This window comes from Myotis daubentonii, chromosome 2, assembly GCF_963259705.1.
Source record: "Myotis daubentonii chromosome 2, mMyoDau2.1, whole genome shotgun sequence".
Classification (NCBI taxonomy): domain Eukaryota; kingdom Metazoa; phylum Chordata; class Mammalia; order Chiroptera; family Vespertilionidae; genus Myotis; species Myotis daubentonii.
The window spans coordinates 30888487-30905851 of record NC_081841.1 but is presented as its reverse complement, the minus strand read 5'-3'; the positions used below and the strand labels follow the sequence as shown (position 1 = coordinate 30905851).

The window sequence follows — 17365 nt, the reverse complement described above, 5'->3', positions numbered from 1 at the left end:
CACAACTATTAGAGCTTTGCCAGTTAAACATTACCATATTGCCATATTACCAAATCACCACATTGAGTTTATGTACATTCCTAGAATTTTTCTTTCTCTTGGTTTCTAGATCTTAGAATCTCTTTTCATGTGAGATCTTCTTACATAATCCTCCCTGTCCCTTTTATCTTCATAAAAATTCAATGAACTTGAACCAGGATATTGTGCCTTTAGAAGGTTTCACAACATGTTTATCACTATGAAAAGAGGGCATAGTTTCCCAACTGTAGCCATGGGAAGTTTAATAGTGATTTTTCTTAGCAAAACATAAAAATGAATAATGAATATCTAATAAACAAGATATTTAGGCACAGAACACTCAATTTTCCAAATCAGCATTCTTATGAATTAAAAGACTAATCTGATGTTTGGATGAACTTCTCTCTGAAATATGTGTGGGTTAAACAAAAGGGGAAAGAATTAGATAAAAGCATTTTAAGTTTTGTTAACACAATTTAGACAGCTATTTAAGACACTGTCATATCTATTGACATCATATCTGTTTATTCTGATCTGGAAGAAAATATTTCCTTCAAATTACATTATTTAAAACATGCATTAATATCAAAATAACATTTCTTTTTCATGACAATTTTATTATTAAAATTTCTTTTTAAAAATTGTATTGATAACCAACTCTTGTACGTTTTATTGTTTACATTTTATGATCTTTTCAAAATGTAGATATTGTTTTTACATAAGCTTAATCTTTATTGATAAAAATTCTTTTAAAAATTTTACTTAAAATCCATACATACAGTCTTTATAACTATCATTTCTAATCATTGTAAAATAGTCCACTAAGTTAGCAGAGTATAAGTTACTTCATATCGCCACCCCACCCCACCCCAACCCACCCCCACAACCCCGCCTTTATAGCCTGGCTGGCGTGGTTGAGCATTGATCTATGAACCAGGAGGTCACAGTTCAATTCCTGACTAGGGCTCCATCCCCAGTGGGAGATGTGCAGGAGGCGGTCAATCAATGATTCTCTCTCATCATTGATGTTTCTACCTCTCTCTCCCTCTCCCTTTCTCTCTGAAATCAATTAAAATATATATATATATATATATATATATATATATATATATATATACACATACATATATATATATATATATATATATATATATATATATATATATATAATTGGACTAAGAAAAAAGAAAAGGATGAAACTAACTGGATCAAGCTGCATACCATGGGCTGAGAGCTCAGGCTGGTCTGAAATCAGTCAGTATAGAATTTAACTATTTTTTAAAATAAATTTTTCTGGATTTCAGAGAAAAAGGGAGAGGGGAGAGAGAGATAGAAACATTAATGATGAGAGAGAATCATTGACTGGCTGCCTCCTGCACGCCCCCCACTGGGGAAAGAGCCCGAGCAACCCTGGCATGTGCCCCTGGCAGGAATCAAACCCGGAGCCCTTCAGTCCACAGGCTGACGCTCTATCCACTGAGTCTAACCAGCCAGGGCAGAATTTACCTATTTTTTAAATGTTGTTAAACACCAACTTTGAACACATTGGAGACCACCACTGTGTTACCTTCCAGTCAGGTTTCTTCATTTGTAGGCAGGCCGTGAATGATAGCTTTTTAGCCAACTCTAGCATACATGTAATACACTTCATAGGTAGTAATTCTGCACCAGTCTTTTTTTTTTTTTAATTCAGACTTGCACAGGGCCTCTCCCATAAAAGTATGTGGGGGAGCAGACTTCCCCTAGAACAGTGGTCGGCAAACCGTGGCTCGCGAGCCACATGCAGCTCTTTGGCTCCTTGAGTGTGGCTCTTCCACAAAATACCATGTGCGGGAGTGCACGTACAGTGCGATTGAAACTTGGTGGCCCATGCGCAGAAGTCGGTTTTCGAAAAGGAGATAGACGAAACAAGTATACAAGACGAGTGTGGATGGGAGAGTTGGAAGGGGTCGACCTCAGCGAATGTACCTCAATCAAATTGAGGATGTTTTTAGCAAAGGCAGCTTAGGAGTACCCTAATTAAGTTAATAACAATGTACCTACCTATATAGTTTAAGTTTAAAAAATTTGGCTCTCAAAAGAAAATTTCAATCATTGTACTGTTGATATTTGGCTCTGTTGACTAATGAGTTTGCCGACCACTGGCCTAGAACATACTAATTCAGTTCATCAGATGCCAGATGAGGTTCAGACACTTCTGCTCAGCACTTGCTCTTGTCAGAAAGCATACAGTAAACAAGTAAAATATGTCATGATAATTATTTAAGCTGAAGTCTTAGGGTAAGTTTTGGATACTTTTGTTTTAATTTATTTTTAATTTTCTGGTGAGATACAGTAATTATCTCTAAAAGTAGAAATGAATCATTGGTTTAAAAATTAAATTTAGGAGAAATACAATCAGTAAAATAAGATTGCCTCATGATGAAAAGTGCCAATTTGGCGCTAAGTGATATTCAATTAATATTTAACCACACCACTATCACACCACTTTCATTTCAAATGAAATGAAAGCAATTGCCTATAAGTTTCACATAAAAAAAATTTTTTTAAGAAAGGGAACCTTTATTTTTTATTTACTTATTTATTTCTCAGAGCGAGGAAAGGAAAGAGAAACATCAATATGAGAGAGAAACATCGATGGATTGGGATGTTCCTGCCTAATTCACCTACTTAGTTTCATCAACAAAAAGTTTATGTGAACAAAATTTAAATCTGAGAAGGACAGCTCCTGAATAGGACCATCCAGAGTGAGGAAAAGACAAATTCTATCAGAAAAATCTTATTAAATTCTGGGCTATATTAGGTAAACAGACATTTACAAAAGCATAATCACCCTCCTTTTCTGCTGACCTTCAAGATGAGACAAGTGTGGGTCGCTTAGCATCATTGGCTCACAGAAACCAAGTGCCAGCTGTACCCTTAGGTCTTGAGACAACCAAACATGCCCCCTACATATTACCAAATATGCTGGTTAGCATCCCTGTTCAAACCCCAAAATACACATTCAAAATACACATCTGGCCCTGGCCAGTGTTTCACAGTGGTTACAGCGTTGGCCCGAGGACTGAAGGGTCTCAGTTTCAATACTCTGTCAGGAGTACATGCCTGGGTTGCTGGTTGGATCCCTGGCCCTGGTCAGAGCCATGCGGGAGGCAACTAGCAGATGTGCCTCTCGCATCAATGTTTCTCTCTCTGTGTGTGTGTGTGTGTGTGTGTGTGTGTGTGTGTGTGTGTCTCCTTCTCACCTTCTTCCCTCCCTTCCACTCTTTCTAAGGACCAATGGGGAAAAAATCCTCCGGTGTGAATTTAAAATATATGTATATGAATTCCTTTAAAGCTTAGGTTTTATGATTCAGCTGAATGAAAATGTCTATTTGCTGATATCAACGTTTTGCTTGTTTTCCTACAGAATCACGCAAATGACCCCAAGGAAGATTTATTAGCTGAAACAAAACTAGAGAAAAAAATCAATTTGTAGATTAGATTATAATTATATCATTGAATAACTCCGCACAAGATATAGCCATGTCTATTCTGATGATATGGAAGGAGTTGCTCAGATGAAAGCAGTTGCTGAAATCTGTGTGTGGTCATTATACTTGTGTTAAGTAGTTATCTATGCAACATTTTGAAAGAAGTTGGATCAAGTCATAAAAATTGTCAAATGTATAAAGGCTTAGTCTTTAAACTGGGGACTTTTCAGTTATTTTCATGATAAGGGCAGTGCATTTCATAAAGTACACATTTACATTGAAGTTTTTAGTAGTTTCAAGACAAGCTCCTAGAACAGATATGTCAAATAAAAATATAAATAACGTTTTCTGTTTAAGAAAACTCCCTTAATTAAACATCTCTCAACTGTAAGTTAGTTGTACCAGCTGGAGTATCTACATGCTATTTTTAACCAGCTTAAGGGGCTCATTGTGACAGTTCCCAGTCCCCCATGTTACTGCGCAGAAAAGCAAAGAAAGTGCCAGCAATAAAACTGAAACCAAGTTTAGACTCCAAATACAACACTATTTTAACTCATTTGAAATTTTGAGGGCATGCCAGACAGAATGCACCACTAACAAGATGTTTTCAAATGGCACCACTGAATAATTCAGGGTATTGTGACATTTAAAAACACATTGTCAGCCCAATATAATGGTGATGTAAGCTCTTCAGGAGGCTGTTTAACGCCTTTAAAAAAGTGAAGCCTCTCGCCTGTCTGGTGTGACTCAGTTGGTTGAGCATCATCTCCATGTACCAAGAGGTAGCCGCTCATCTGCCTACCTGATCACCCCTAACCGCCTCTGCCTGCCTGCCCTATCACCCCTAACCGCTCGTCTGCCTGCCTGATCACCCCTAACTGCTCGCCTGCCTGCCCGATCACCCCTAACCGCTCGCCTGCCTGCCTGCCTGATCACCCCTAACCGCTCGCCTGCCTGCCTGATCACCCCTAACCGCTCGTCTGCCTGCCTGATCACTCCTAACCGCCTCTGCCTGCCTGATCACCCCTAACCACTCTGCGTGCCTGCCTGATCACCCCTAACTGCTTGCCTACCTGCCTGATCGCCCCTAACCGCCTCTGCCTTGGCCCCTGCCATGGTGGCTTCATCCGGAAGGATGTCTGGAATGACGTCCGGAGGTTGTTAGGCTGTCCAGTCTAATTAGCGTATTACACTTTTATTATTATAGATGATTTCTTATAAGTGTGGACCAAGATTTCTCTTCATATTGTGCCTCCAAACAAAATACAGAAATAAATTAGGTACTGATGTTCACAGGGCACTGCAATTGTCATCTATAACTCTTACTGTTGAATCGCATCCCCCAAATGATACGTTGAAATCCTAACACCCAGTACCTATAAATGTGATCTTATTTAGCTCTTTCCAGAGGGCACGGAGCCATGGGCATCTCTTGGGACAACTGGCACATGTGCTGCAAGACCAGGGGCAAGAGAAAGCCCCATCGCAAGAAGCAATAATCTGAGCTGGGACGCCCTGGGACCGAGCCTTGAAGCTGGACGTGAGCAACTTCTCCTGGGGCTCCGAGTGTTGTAGGCACAAAACAAGGATTACTGATGTTATCTACAATGCATCCAACAACAAACTGGTACCCACCAAGACCCTGGTAAAGAAATGAATGGTGTTCATTGACAACACACGGTACCGACAGTGGGATGAGCCCCACTACACATCGCCCTGGGCCACAAGAAGGGGACCAACCTGACTCCTGAGGAAGAAGAGAATTTAAACCAAAAATAAACAATGAAAGAAAATTCAGAAGAAATATGATGAACAGAAAAAGAATGCCAGCATCAGCAGTCTTCTAGTTAGAGAGCATCAAGCAAGCTTCTTGCAGGTCTCGCTCCAAGACCAGGCCTGGTGGCCACGCACATTGTCACATGCTGGAGTTCCAGGTGAAGAAAATCAAGGCCTGGAAAGGTCCTCCTATCTTAACTCATGTAATAAAGGTGTTTCTTCTTTTAAAAAACAAACAAATAAATAAATGTAATCTTATTTAAAAAACAGGTATCTTCAAGTTAAGAAGAGGCCATACTGAATTAAGATGGGCCCTAAACCAAATGACTGATGTTCTTATAAAAAGAGAAAACAGGCACTGCCCTCAGAGGTCCCGGATCTGTCTCTTGCTTCAACAGTGTTTGGACGGAACAGACCCAGGGACACCCCTTCTTCAAGCCTCCGGCCACTCTCCTGCATCTCATCCAGTCACCACCTCAGAACCACCTCCGGGACCAGCCAACACACCTGTTTTTTTCTACCTTAATTCCTTATTGCCAGACAACCATGAGCCCCCAAATTCGTCAGAATTATTCCACCGAGGTGGAGGCTGCGGTCAAGCGCCTGGCCAGCCTGCATCTGGGGCCTCCCGCACCTACCTCTCTCTGGGCTTCTATTTTGACCTGATGATGTGGCTCCTCCAGGGCATGGGCTGCTTCTTCCTCAAGTTGGCGGAGAAGAAGCGCAAGGGCGCTGATCGCCTCTTAAAGTTGCCAAAACAGCACTGCAGCCGCGTTCTCTTCCGGGACGTGCTGAGGCCTCCCAGGATGAGTGGGCAAAACTCAGGGCCATGGAAGCCGCCCTGGTCTTGGAGAGGAACCGAACCAGGCCCTTTTGGAGCTGCAGGCCCTGGGTTCTATCCACGCAGACCCTCATCCTGTGACTCCTGGAGAACCGCTTCCGGGGTGAGGGGGTGAAACTCATCAAGAAGATGAGTGACACCTGACTCACCTCCGCAGGCTGGCCGGCCCCCAGGCTGGGCTGGGCGAATCTCTCTTCCGAAGGCTCGCCCTCAAGCAGGACTAGGAGCCTTTGGAGCCCAGAGGCCTTTGAGGGGCCCCTCTAGATACCCTGGTGTCTGGCTTTACCTAAGCCTCTTCCCGAAACTGCTAGCCATTCTTTTAACCACCTGAAGCCCTCTCCCATGCATCGGACCAAAAAAAAAAAAACACACAATAAAGCTTTTTGCAGAGAGAGAGAGAGAGAGAGAGAGAAGAGAGAATAGAGACATGGGGAGGATGTCTCTTGATATTTTTGTTGTTAATCCTCACCCAAGAGTATGTGTATATATCCCTATTGATTTCAGAGAGGAAGGTAGAGGGAGAGATAGAAACATCAATGATGAGAATGGAGGGATAGAGCCCCTGTAGGGGGTATACAGGAGCCAGTTCATAGGTCAAGATCATCCACTGAGGACATTGGCTGGGCACCCAAGGATATTTTTTCCATTGGTTTTTAGAGAGATTAGAAGGGAAGAAGTAGGAGGGAGGGAGGGAGGGAGACAGTGAGAGACAGACAGACAGACAGAGGGACATCAATATGAGAGAGACACATCGATTGGTTGCCTCCAATACTTGCCCTGACCCGAGGCTGAGAATGAACCTGAAACCCTGGAATGTGCCTTTGACTGGGAATCAAACCGGAGACCCTTCAGTGGAGGGACTGACACTTTAACCACTGAGCACCACGAGCCAGAGCTACAGCTCTTGATTTTTAATCCAGCATTTCTCCCCTGTCCCTCTGGAATACGGCTGCATTCTCCAGGGCTAGAAGCCAGAAAGGATTTGAAAAAGACAGCCTTTCCAGCACAAGAATATTTAAATTGCATGGTTCCCACACAATGCTCTCAAGAGATTGCTTTTCATATTTAAATAAATATAGATTCTTTACCCGAGACAAGTGTAGGATTTGTCATAAATCCAAAATCAATTTCCACGTATTTGGGTAGAGAGCTAAATTTTGCGTTTGATGGCAGCAAAAATAAACTTCAAATGTAATTAGTATGTTCTATTGAGTCAGGGAAAAAAAAGAAAGAAAACAAGGGGGATTTATTATGGCTACCACTTCCAATAGGGACAAAATAATTACTTTTTTTCACCCTAGGATATTACTTATTAAAAAGAAATTTTAAAATAGTAACACCCTCATCTTTCCTACCACGCTGTGGCGCTGAGGGAAGTAACTTCCAGGGGTTATTTGGGCCCTAACTCAGGGCGGTGTTTGTTCTGGACACTCTTCAGAAGTTTGATCCCATTTAATTTCTTGGCTGAGTTCTTGCCTTTGTTGAATTCTCTCCAAAGGTTAAGGTCAAAGGGGCCTTGCTAACAACAGGCAACCCGTCTCTCTAAATGGAGAAAAGCCTCAAATTGGGAAAAGAATGCAGAGGCAGGGATGCCTTTTGATTCCTGCAAATCACCAGTGATATGGAAGGTCAAGCAGGCAGGGCTGAGATGGAAACAGGGTGTTTTTCCCATTGTAAAGGCTGGGGGAAAACTTGCAACTACGAAGATGGGTGGAGTCTTCCTGAGGCTCAAAGACTAAAGGCCGAAAGTTCCTAAGCTCCCAGCAGCATTAAGATATCCTAGGCAAAACGTTACTCGTCAATGGAATCTGTACTTAAGAGTTATGGCGCCAACGGTGATGGAGGCAAAAACTGCCCTTGATTATAAGGAAAAGTTTTAAATTTAATTTAATTGTAAAAATCCTCCAAAGGAGCTCGTGTGCCTCATTGCTGAACTGCCTGCGGGTGCAGTGCTGAACTTGAACATTATTACCCTGAGGCCCTCCACCCCCACCCCTGACGTACTTAACACCTTGTTTTTCAAACATGCTGTGTCTCTAGGCAGATCTAGAGCTTGTCATAAATCTAAAAATCATCGCCACTACCTGGAAGCTATCCAGTTAGCCAGAGAAGCAGCCTTTGCACACCAGTCCACTCTACAAAAAAAAAAAAAAAAAAAAAATCAAAAACCTGCAAGCTGAGTTTGTGCTTTTGGACAGGCATTGCAAACTCCGTGTGAGAGGCTGATGGTGACTGCCCTGAACACAGTTTCAGATTATTTCATTCTTCCCTGAAGCTTTCGGGGAAAAGCTTGCCACCAGATTTATTTGAGAAAATAAAAAAATTCCATCTCACGTGAGTGATTTCTTGGCACGAAGAGCCTTTCCTTTCATGTTCTATGAAGAGCGTGTGCGCCACATTGCTTCAAAAGGCAAGTTTTCCTCCCACCAACAGAAAGCCAGCTCCCGGAACCGGTGGCAATCCGAACAAAGCTACGTTTGGGAAGCCCACGTCCCAGCTTTAGGAACTTGAAGTGTACTTACCCCAAACATCTTCATTGCTTCGCCTGAATCGGTCAATATTTTGTGATGGTAATTATATTTTATTTTTTATTTGTTTGGCTAATATGAAAACAATTTCCTTTGATTCTGGGTGCTAAAATCATAAACAGTCTTTCTTGCAGCAATGGGAAATACGATTATGACACGGAAAACTATGTTGACTGCCCCACACACGCATGCCCCAATTCTCTGGAGTGGAAATCAAAGGCATTCATTGTGTCAATTGCCCGTCAATTGCCGGCCTCTGGAATCTCTCTTTCCAGGCAAACAAGAAGGTGGAGGCATGGCAGGGCCTGGGGCAGCATTCTCTTGACTAGAAGCAAGTTGATTTGTGATTGATAAGAATACTTGCCTTGCCCCGTCCGCAGAAAAGCAGATGTTCCCTTTCTTCCACCGACTTTCTGATGTGCACCGAGATCCAGAAGAGCAGGGGCCAGCTCACAGCCGCGCGGGCAGTTCCCTCTCTCTCCTGCTTTTCACCCAAAATCGTCATTAGACTTTTGAGGTCAAACAAAAGATTTGATACAAAACATTGAGAAATGCAGTTCTCCAGGCTGTGTTTTGAAATTTATTTTACTCCTCCACAAAAAAAGAGTATTATGCAAACAGGTGTGTTATTCCATTTATTGGATCTGAAATGGCCCGAGAAGTAACATTTTCATTTAGAAATCTGCTGTCTTCTGTCTGCATTCCTTTTCCAGGTGACGCTTCAGCACTGACCATAAGTAACCAGATCACGTTTCCCTGTTTTTTTCCTCTACACCAAGAACAAGCTTTAAGATTATCAAGGATTTCAAAATACAAGATCTTGCCCCCTCTGGTTTTAGGTCAGAAGTGGTAGAAATACAGGGGACTTGTCAGATGGGGTTAGGCTCTCTGATTGTGGCCCGCCGACACCCTGAGTTATCATGGCAAGCTAACGTCACCTTCCTCGATACCAGTGGTTCTCAACCTGTGGGTCGCGACCCCTTTGGGGGCGGAACGCCCTTTCACAGGGGTCGCCTAAGACCATCGAAAAACACATATATAATTACATATTGTTTTTGTGATCAATCACTATGCTTTAATTTGTAACAATGAAAACACATCCTGCATATCAGATATTTACATTACGATTCATAACAGTAGCAAAATTACAGTTATGAAGTAGCAACAAAAGTAATTTTATAGTTGGGGGCCACCACAACATGAGAAACTGTATTAAAGGGTCGCAGCATTAGGAAGGTTGAGAACCACTGCTCTAGAACTAGAAACAATGTATTATGTAAAGTGGTTGGCTTATTATATTACTCTTGTCATTGTTATTATTGCCAATACTACTAATGCCTAATAAAAATTACATGCTTAAAAGATATCTGTTTTGTGGAGGAATGAATATTTTAAAAAATGGTTCTCCACAGACCCCTCAGTTGCCTGTGATGTAATTAATATGCTAAAGCAGTGCCAAACTTTAAGGGACATACTAGGCCCCTGGAAATCTTGTTAAAATGCACATTCCAGATCAGTAAGCCTGAGATTCTGCATTTCTAACAAGCTCCCAGTCCATACTGAGACTTTGACTAAATTCCTAGATAATTCCATTATCAAGGAATGGACTAATTCTTAGATATTCACATGACAAACTTGACTTAAGGAGGTGAATACACAAAGCAATATACAGGTGATGAATTGTACACCTGAACTCTATATAATTTTATTAACCAATGTCATCCAATAAATAAATAAAATAAATATATTCTATCCAAACAAAAATTAAACATCAGTTAGATGGAATTGTTTTTTCTCACCACAGCAATAATGGAATCTCAACAGTATTATTCTATTTGCTCAAGTTATTAGGGAGTTGAGCTCCAATCACCTCATTGGTGAACTTACCACATGAAATGAGCTAAGAATCAAATTTCAGCCTAAGAAGAGCTGGGTCACACCAATATTCTAAGTAAGAGCAAGGGGTCCCAGCCCCACATCAGACCCCCAGCCGAGGGCCCCAGAGCCAGGAAAAGAAGTCCCTATGGGCAGTAAGAGCTACAGGCCGTAAAAAACAGTGAGGGTTGGAGCTCAGTGACACAGAGGCTGCTGGAGACCCCGCTATTCCTCTTAAAAGGCTGGCATAGTGAAATGAACATACAAGGTCCTGCTTCCTCTGAGCTCCAGTGCCAGGCGAGGCTTCGGGGAGCACAGACACATGCAAGGAGGAACTGGATTGTCTGGCATTGGGGCAGGAACTCAGGGGCAGCTTTCTCCCAGACAGAAATGCTCGCAGGGATCATTGCTCCTATGCTGGGACCTCTGGGTCACAGGGCTGACTGGCAGCCATTTCTGTTTGTTCTGCCCTCATGATTCCCTAAGACCCTACCTCATCCAATTTACAACCCATCCAAGCTGTGTATAGCGGCTTTTGCATATGAATGGCCTGTCCTTGCTTAAGCTAAATTCTCTCAAACAAGCTGCAGCTGGGTCAGGGAGCCCCAAACCTATCACTATAAGGCCCAAGACCTGGCACCAGCACCAGCCTGCCTTGCTTCATAGCAGGGCCTCATCTGGGCACTTCCAAACCTGATACAAAGAGGAGGAATCTGCAGATCTCTCTGTAGCTCCTGCTGGGTGGCCCCAGGCAGTGGCTGACTCTGCAACTCCCTGGAGACCCAGGAGCCAGTATTCCCAGTGGTCAGTGTCAGACCATACCAGATTACATCTCTATACATCCATAAGTGACACACTCAAGGGGCAGACGCAGTGATCACCAAAGCCCCACTGAAGCAAGTCCTGCTCCATAGGGGTATCTCCTGCACAGCAGCTCTCCCACTGTAGTCGCAGCTGATCCTCACAGCCAATTGGCCTGGAGGTCAAGTACTCCCAGTGACACTAACAGCAATTAAGTCTCAACTACAACAAGATTGTGCTCACAGCCCACAAAGGGGTGCACCTAGGGCTCCCGGCTCAGGTGACTGGGGAGACTGAATCACTGGGCCCTATAGAACACCTACTACACAAGACCACTCTACCAACTCAAGGAGACATAGCAGCTCTACCCAATACATAGAAACAAACACAGGGAAGCAGCCAAAATGTGGAGACAAAAAACATGTCACAAATGAAAGAAATGGAAAAAAGCAAACTACTGGATATAGAGTTCAAAACCACGGTCATAAGGTTACTCAAGAATCTTCAAGAAACCTCTAAAAAAAATGGAAATGGACCAGAAATTAAGCATACACTGACTGAAATAAAGAATAATATTCAGGGATTCAATAGTAGAGTAGAGAACTGGAGAGCATTATGGTAAGTGAAATAAGCCAGGCAATGAAAGAAAAATACCACATGATCTCACTCATTTATGGAAAATAAAGAACATTATAACCTTATGAACAAAAAGATAGATACAGAGGCAGTAAAGCATCAAACAGACTGTCAAATTACAGCAGGAAGGCTGGGGAGTGTTGGGGAGGGGGTGGAAAAAGATCAACCGAAGGACTTGTATGCATGCATATAAGTACAACCAATAGACACAAGACACTGGGGCGGGTGGGATGAGGGCATGTTCCAGGGGGTAGGGAAGGCTGGGGAAGGTCAATGGGGAAAAAAAGAAGATATATGTACTACTATTTGTAATACTTTAAATAATAAATAGTAGAGTAGAGAATTCTGAGAGTCAAATCAACAATTGAAATATGAGGAAGCAAAAAACACCCAAGCAGAAGAGAAAAATGAAAAAGGAATCCAAAAAATGTAAGGATGTTGTAAGGAGCCTCTGGGACAACTTCAAGCATACCAACATTTGCATTATGGGGGTGCAAGAAGAAGAGAGCAAGATATTGAACCTATTTGAAGAAATAATGACAGAAAACTTCCCCTACCTGGTGAAAGAAATAGACTTACAGGTCCAGAAAGCACAGTTAGTCCCAAACAAGAGGAACCCAAAGAGAACCACACCAAGGTAATGACATAATAAAAATGCCAAGGGCAAAAGACAAAGAGAGAATCTTAAAAGCAGCACGCGAAAACAGTTAGTTACCTTCGAGGGAGCACCCATACAACTGTCAGCTGATTTATCAACAGAAACTTTGCAGGCCAGAAGGGAGTGGCAAGAAATATTCAAAGTGATAAATAGCAAGGACCTACAACCAAGATTACTCTACCAGCAAAGCTATCATTTAAAATTGAAGGTCAGATAAAGAGCTTCACAGATGAGAAAAAGCTAAAGGAGTTCACCACCACCAAACCAATTTTATATGAAATGTTGAAGGGCATTTTTTAAGAGGAAGAAGAATAAAAAGAAAAAGATCAAAAATATGAACAACAAAATGGCAACAAATACATACCTATCAACAATTGAATCTAAAAATCAAAATAAATGAATAAGAAATCTAATGAACAGAATAAACTGGTGAATAAAATAGAATCAGAGGCATGGAAATGGAACAGACTGATGATACTCAGAGGGAAGGGGGGTTAAAGGAGTGGGAACAGATTAAACAAAGATCTTATATGTATATATGCATTACCTATGGACACAGACAATAGGGTGGTAAAGGCCTGGGGTGGGGTGGGAACTGGGTGGAGGGGAGCAATGGGGGGAAAAAAGAGGGACATCTGTAATAATCTCAACCATAAAGATTAAAACAATCAAAAAAAATAAATTTTCATACCTTAAAAAAGATTCACAATGGAGGATATGTTGTTCAGCCTTTTTTGATAAAAATATGTATATACTTATGTTTGTATGTGCAGAAGTAGACTGGCTTTCATTGTTATACACTTTTGTACTCTGAAATTTTCTGTATGAAGTGCATGCATTACTTTCTCAAAAAAAACCTAATCTATAAAAGATAAAAAACAAACAATTGTAAGTCAATCAGAAAAATTATATTAAATAATTGATACTAGGGATTACTATTAAATTTTTTACATGTGATATGGTACTGTGGTTATGTTTTAAAAGTGAAATCTTTATCTTTTAGAGATACAATCCCAAGTATCAACAGATTAAATGATCCTCAGATGTCAGAAATTTACTTCAAAATATCCCAAGGGGACAGATATAGATGGAACAAGATTGGCCATGTATTGGCCACTTGTTAAAGCAGGTTCACTAAGCTCCTCTCTGTATTCTTAAATATGCTTGAAATTTTACATAATTGTGTTGTTTTGTTTTTTTACAAATAAAACCACATAATAACCTGAAGAAATTAACTTACTTGGACATTGAATAGGAAAGGACTTTCTCCATATTAACCAAGAAAAGATTCATAATGAAAAAGATTGCAAGAGTTGATTTAAAAATCTGTATAAAAATAACAAAAGTTGGACATTGTTTGCAACATGTAAAAGGATTAATATTTTTACACTAGAGGCCCAGTGCACAGATTTGTGCACCAGCGGGGTCCCTTAGGCTGGCCTGCACCCTCTCGCAATCCAGGACCCCTTGGGGGATGTTGGATTGCCAGTTTTAGCTTGATCCCCGGGGACCGGGCCGAAACCAGCAGTCCGACATCCCCCGAGGGATGTAGAAGTGGCAGTCGAGCACCACGCCACTCCCACTCATCCCCACAGCACCTGTCTCTGCCACTGCTCAGTAGCGCTGACACGGAGGTGGGAGAGGCTCGCACCACCGCAGCTGTGCTGGCCAGGCATGAGCCCACATCTGGCGCCCATTAGTCAGCTAAGCAGCGCTCCCACTGTGAGAGTGCACAGACCACCAGGGGCCAGCTCCTGCATTGAGCGTCTGCCCCCTGGTGATCAGTGAGCATCATAGCAACCGGTCAAATGGTCAACTGGTTGCTTAGGGTTTTATATATATAGTTTTACATAGTTGAATAATAACAAACATAACTAACTATAAGCATAAGAATATACCCAGGCTTTATTGTCATAAATATAAATTAAAACAATAAGCTGTCCTTTATACTTTTATTTTCATGATAGTATTCAGGAATGGAAGGGCACAAGGCCACATACCATTTGTAGCATACAAATAACAAAGCACGCTCCAAGTTTTCAGTTCAAGCATTATTTACACTGGTGAGACAGTGGAAACTAAAATACTCAACGATAAGGGACCAGCTAACAAAAGCATGTATGGCGCACACACACACAATGGGATGTTACATTGTACCAGGAATCCAGTGATGTAGAAATGCTCAGCATATATGTGATACATTATTAACGAATCTGGAAAAAATCTTTTCTGTGTGGATAGAAGAAAATATCCTCATACATTAACACCTAATATATTAATAGTGATTTTAAAAATATGATTGGATTTTAGTTTAAGTATTTTTGTATGAATTTTCTAAATCTCTATATTGAATATATGTCACATATTTGGAACATTTTCAAGGAAATTATTTGATATTTTTAGAAAATGTACTGCATTGACCAAGAATTATGCATCGTACTATTTTTCTTTTACCAAAGGGTTCAAGTAAAGAGCAATACAAAATGCTGAGGCAAAAAATGAAGTCACCATTTTTCCTTGTATGTTATCCAGCTATCAAATAACAATTTAACTATTAGAGCGCTACAGTTTCTTCTGAAATTTGTACATCTTCGAAAAAAATGGGGTGGGGATGCTATACAAATTAAATTCAAATTTTACAAATAGTTCCTCTTTATAAATTAGGCAATCCTATAGACCAAAAAGGAAAGCTTCCTTCAGACATTCTATATAGACTCCTGTAGGATTGACCAGTCTGGCTGGGTCTTGTCACTGAAAGAGTAATTGGTTTAGGACTGAAATAATCTTCTATTCAATACTCTGTGCAGGTAAGACTGGGAACAACTTAGAGGTTTCTTCACCAATTTTCTAAATACTGACCTAAGTTTTCCTCCTTACTTCTTACCTGAGAGAAAACAAAAGCCATCCCCAATTCCTCCTGCTAACTACGGCCAAAGGAACATCTCCCAGCCGGCTGTATAGCACCTGGCAAATACTGATTCAACTATTTCTCAGGAGACAGAGTGAAAACTTATGAGCATAAACCCAAAGCAGTTTGCACAGATGATGGCTGTATATAAAAGTTATTGTTTAAAGCAGTAGGCAAATAAAATGTCAGAAACTTTAGCCTACTTCACTTCTGTTTCCACAGGGAAATCATCTCCATTCTTGATCACTAACACTCATAATGGTTTTAGGATATTTGTAAATTTTAAAAGAATTCCAGAGACAAAATCTAACATTAAAAGCCTGATAAAAGCATCACCTTTCATTCAATACTTCTTCAGCCCAGCCAGTGTGGGCTGAAGATCAGAGTGTCCACCTATGAACCAGGTCACAGTTCCATTCCCAGTCAGGGCATATGCCTGGGTTGCGGGCTTCATCCCCAGTGTGGCGTGTGCAGGAGGCAGCCGATCAATGATTCTCTCTCATCATTGGTGTTTCTCTCTCTCTCTCCCTCTCCCTTCCTCTCAGAAATCAATAAAAATATTTTTTAATTTAAAAAACATTGAAACGCCCTATCTGGTTTGGCTCAGCAGATAGAGCGTTGGCCTGCGGACTCAAGGGTCCCAGGTTTGATTCCGGTCAAGGGCATGTACCTGGGTTGCGGGCACATCCCCAATAGGGGGCGTGCAGGAGGCAGCTGAATCGATATTTCTCTCTCATCGATGTTTCTAACTCACTATCCCTTTCCCTTCCTCTCTGTAAAAAAATCAATAAAATATATTTCAAAAAAAAAACCACATTGAAACACTTAGACACAGAGCAGACTGGTAATAGCCAGAGGGGAAGGAATTGGGGGACTGGGTGAAAGAGGTAACTACAAGTTGGTATTTCCAAATTGTCACAGGCTGTAAGTACAACATAGGGAATCTATACTAATAAAAGGGTAATATGCTAATTAGACCGGGAGACCTTCCAGACGTCCTTCTGGACAAAGCCATGGTGGCAGGGCTGAGGCAGAGGCAGTTGGGGGTGATCAGACCAGGAGGGGAGGGCAGTTGGGGGTGATCAGGCCAACGGGGGGGGACGGGACAGTTGGGGGCGAGCAGGCTGGCAGAGGGGCAGTTGGGGGAGAGCAGGCCGGCATGGGGGGGGCAGTTGGGGATGAGCAGGCTGGCGGAGGGGGCAGTTAAGAGAGCACAGGCCGGTGGGGGGGGGCAGTTAGGGGTGATCAGGCCAGAAGGGGGGTGCAGTTGGGGGCAATCAGGCTGGCAGGCAGAGTGGTTAGGGGTGATCAGGCAGGCAGGAGGGTGAGAGGTTAAGAGCCAGCGGTCCAGGATTGTGAGAGGGATGTCGGACATCCTCCAAAGGGTCCCAGATTGGAGAGGTTGCAGGCCGGGCTGAGGGAGACCCCCCAACTGCACGAATTTCATGCACCGGGCCACTAGTACAGTCAATAATATTGTGAAAGCTATGTATGGTGCCAGGTGGGTACTGGGAATATTGGGGAAAACACTTTCTGAAAACATGTAATTGTCTAGCCACTGTGCTGCTAGACCAAAACATAGCAATGTTGAAGGTGAACTGTAATTGAAAACTAAAACTATTTCAACTAATTTACTATTTTTACAGAACAAAGTGTGCCAGTCCGTCCTTCGTGATGTGCCTCTAATACCCCCCGCCCCCTCCCCCGTGTTCCAGCCACACGGGTGGCTTTCTATTCATGCAGCAGGCCAAGCCTACCCTCCTCAGACCCTCGTACTTACCACATCTGCCTCAAACACGCTCCTCACGCACACCCACCTGCCAGGTCTCTCTCTGCTCAACCATTACCACC

At 42.2% G+C, this 17365-nt stretch overlaps 1 protein-coding gene across 1 annotated transcript in view; it reads right to left on the bottom strand.

Annotated features, from left to right (window-relative positions):
* Positions 1-380: 380 nt before the first annotated feature.
* The window catches only part of AEBP2 (AE binding protein 2), an 82733-nt gene continuing 65748 nt past the window's right edge, over positions 381-17365 (bottom strand). Inside the window, exon 9 of the mRNA XM_059682334.1 lies at positions 381-423. Coding sequence (XP_059538317.1) covers positions 396-423 — 28 coding nt within the window. The 3' untranslated portion in view covers positions 381-395. The remainder of the gene's footprint in view (positions 424-17365) is intronic.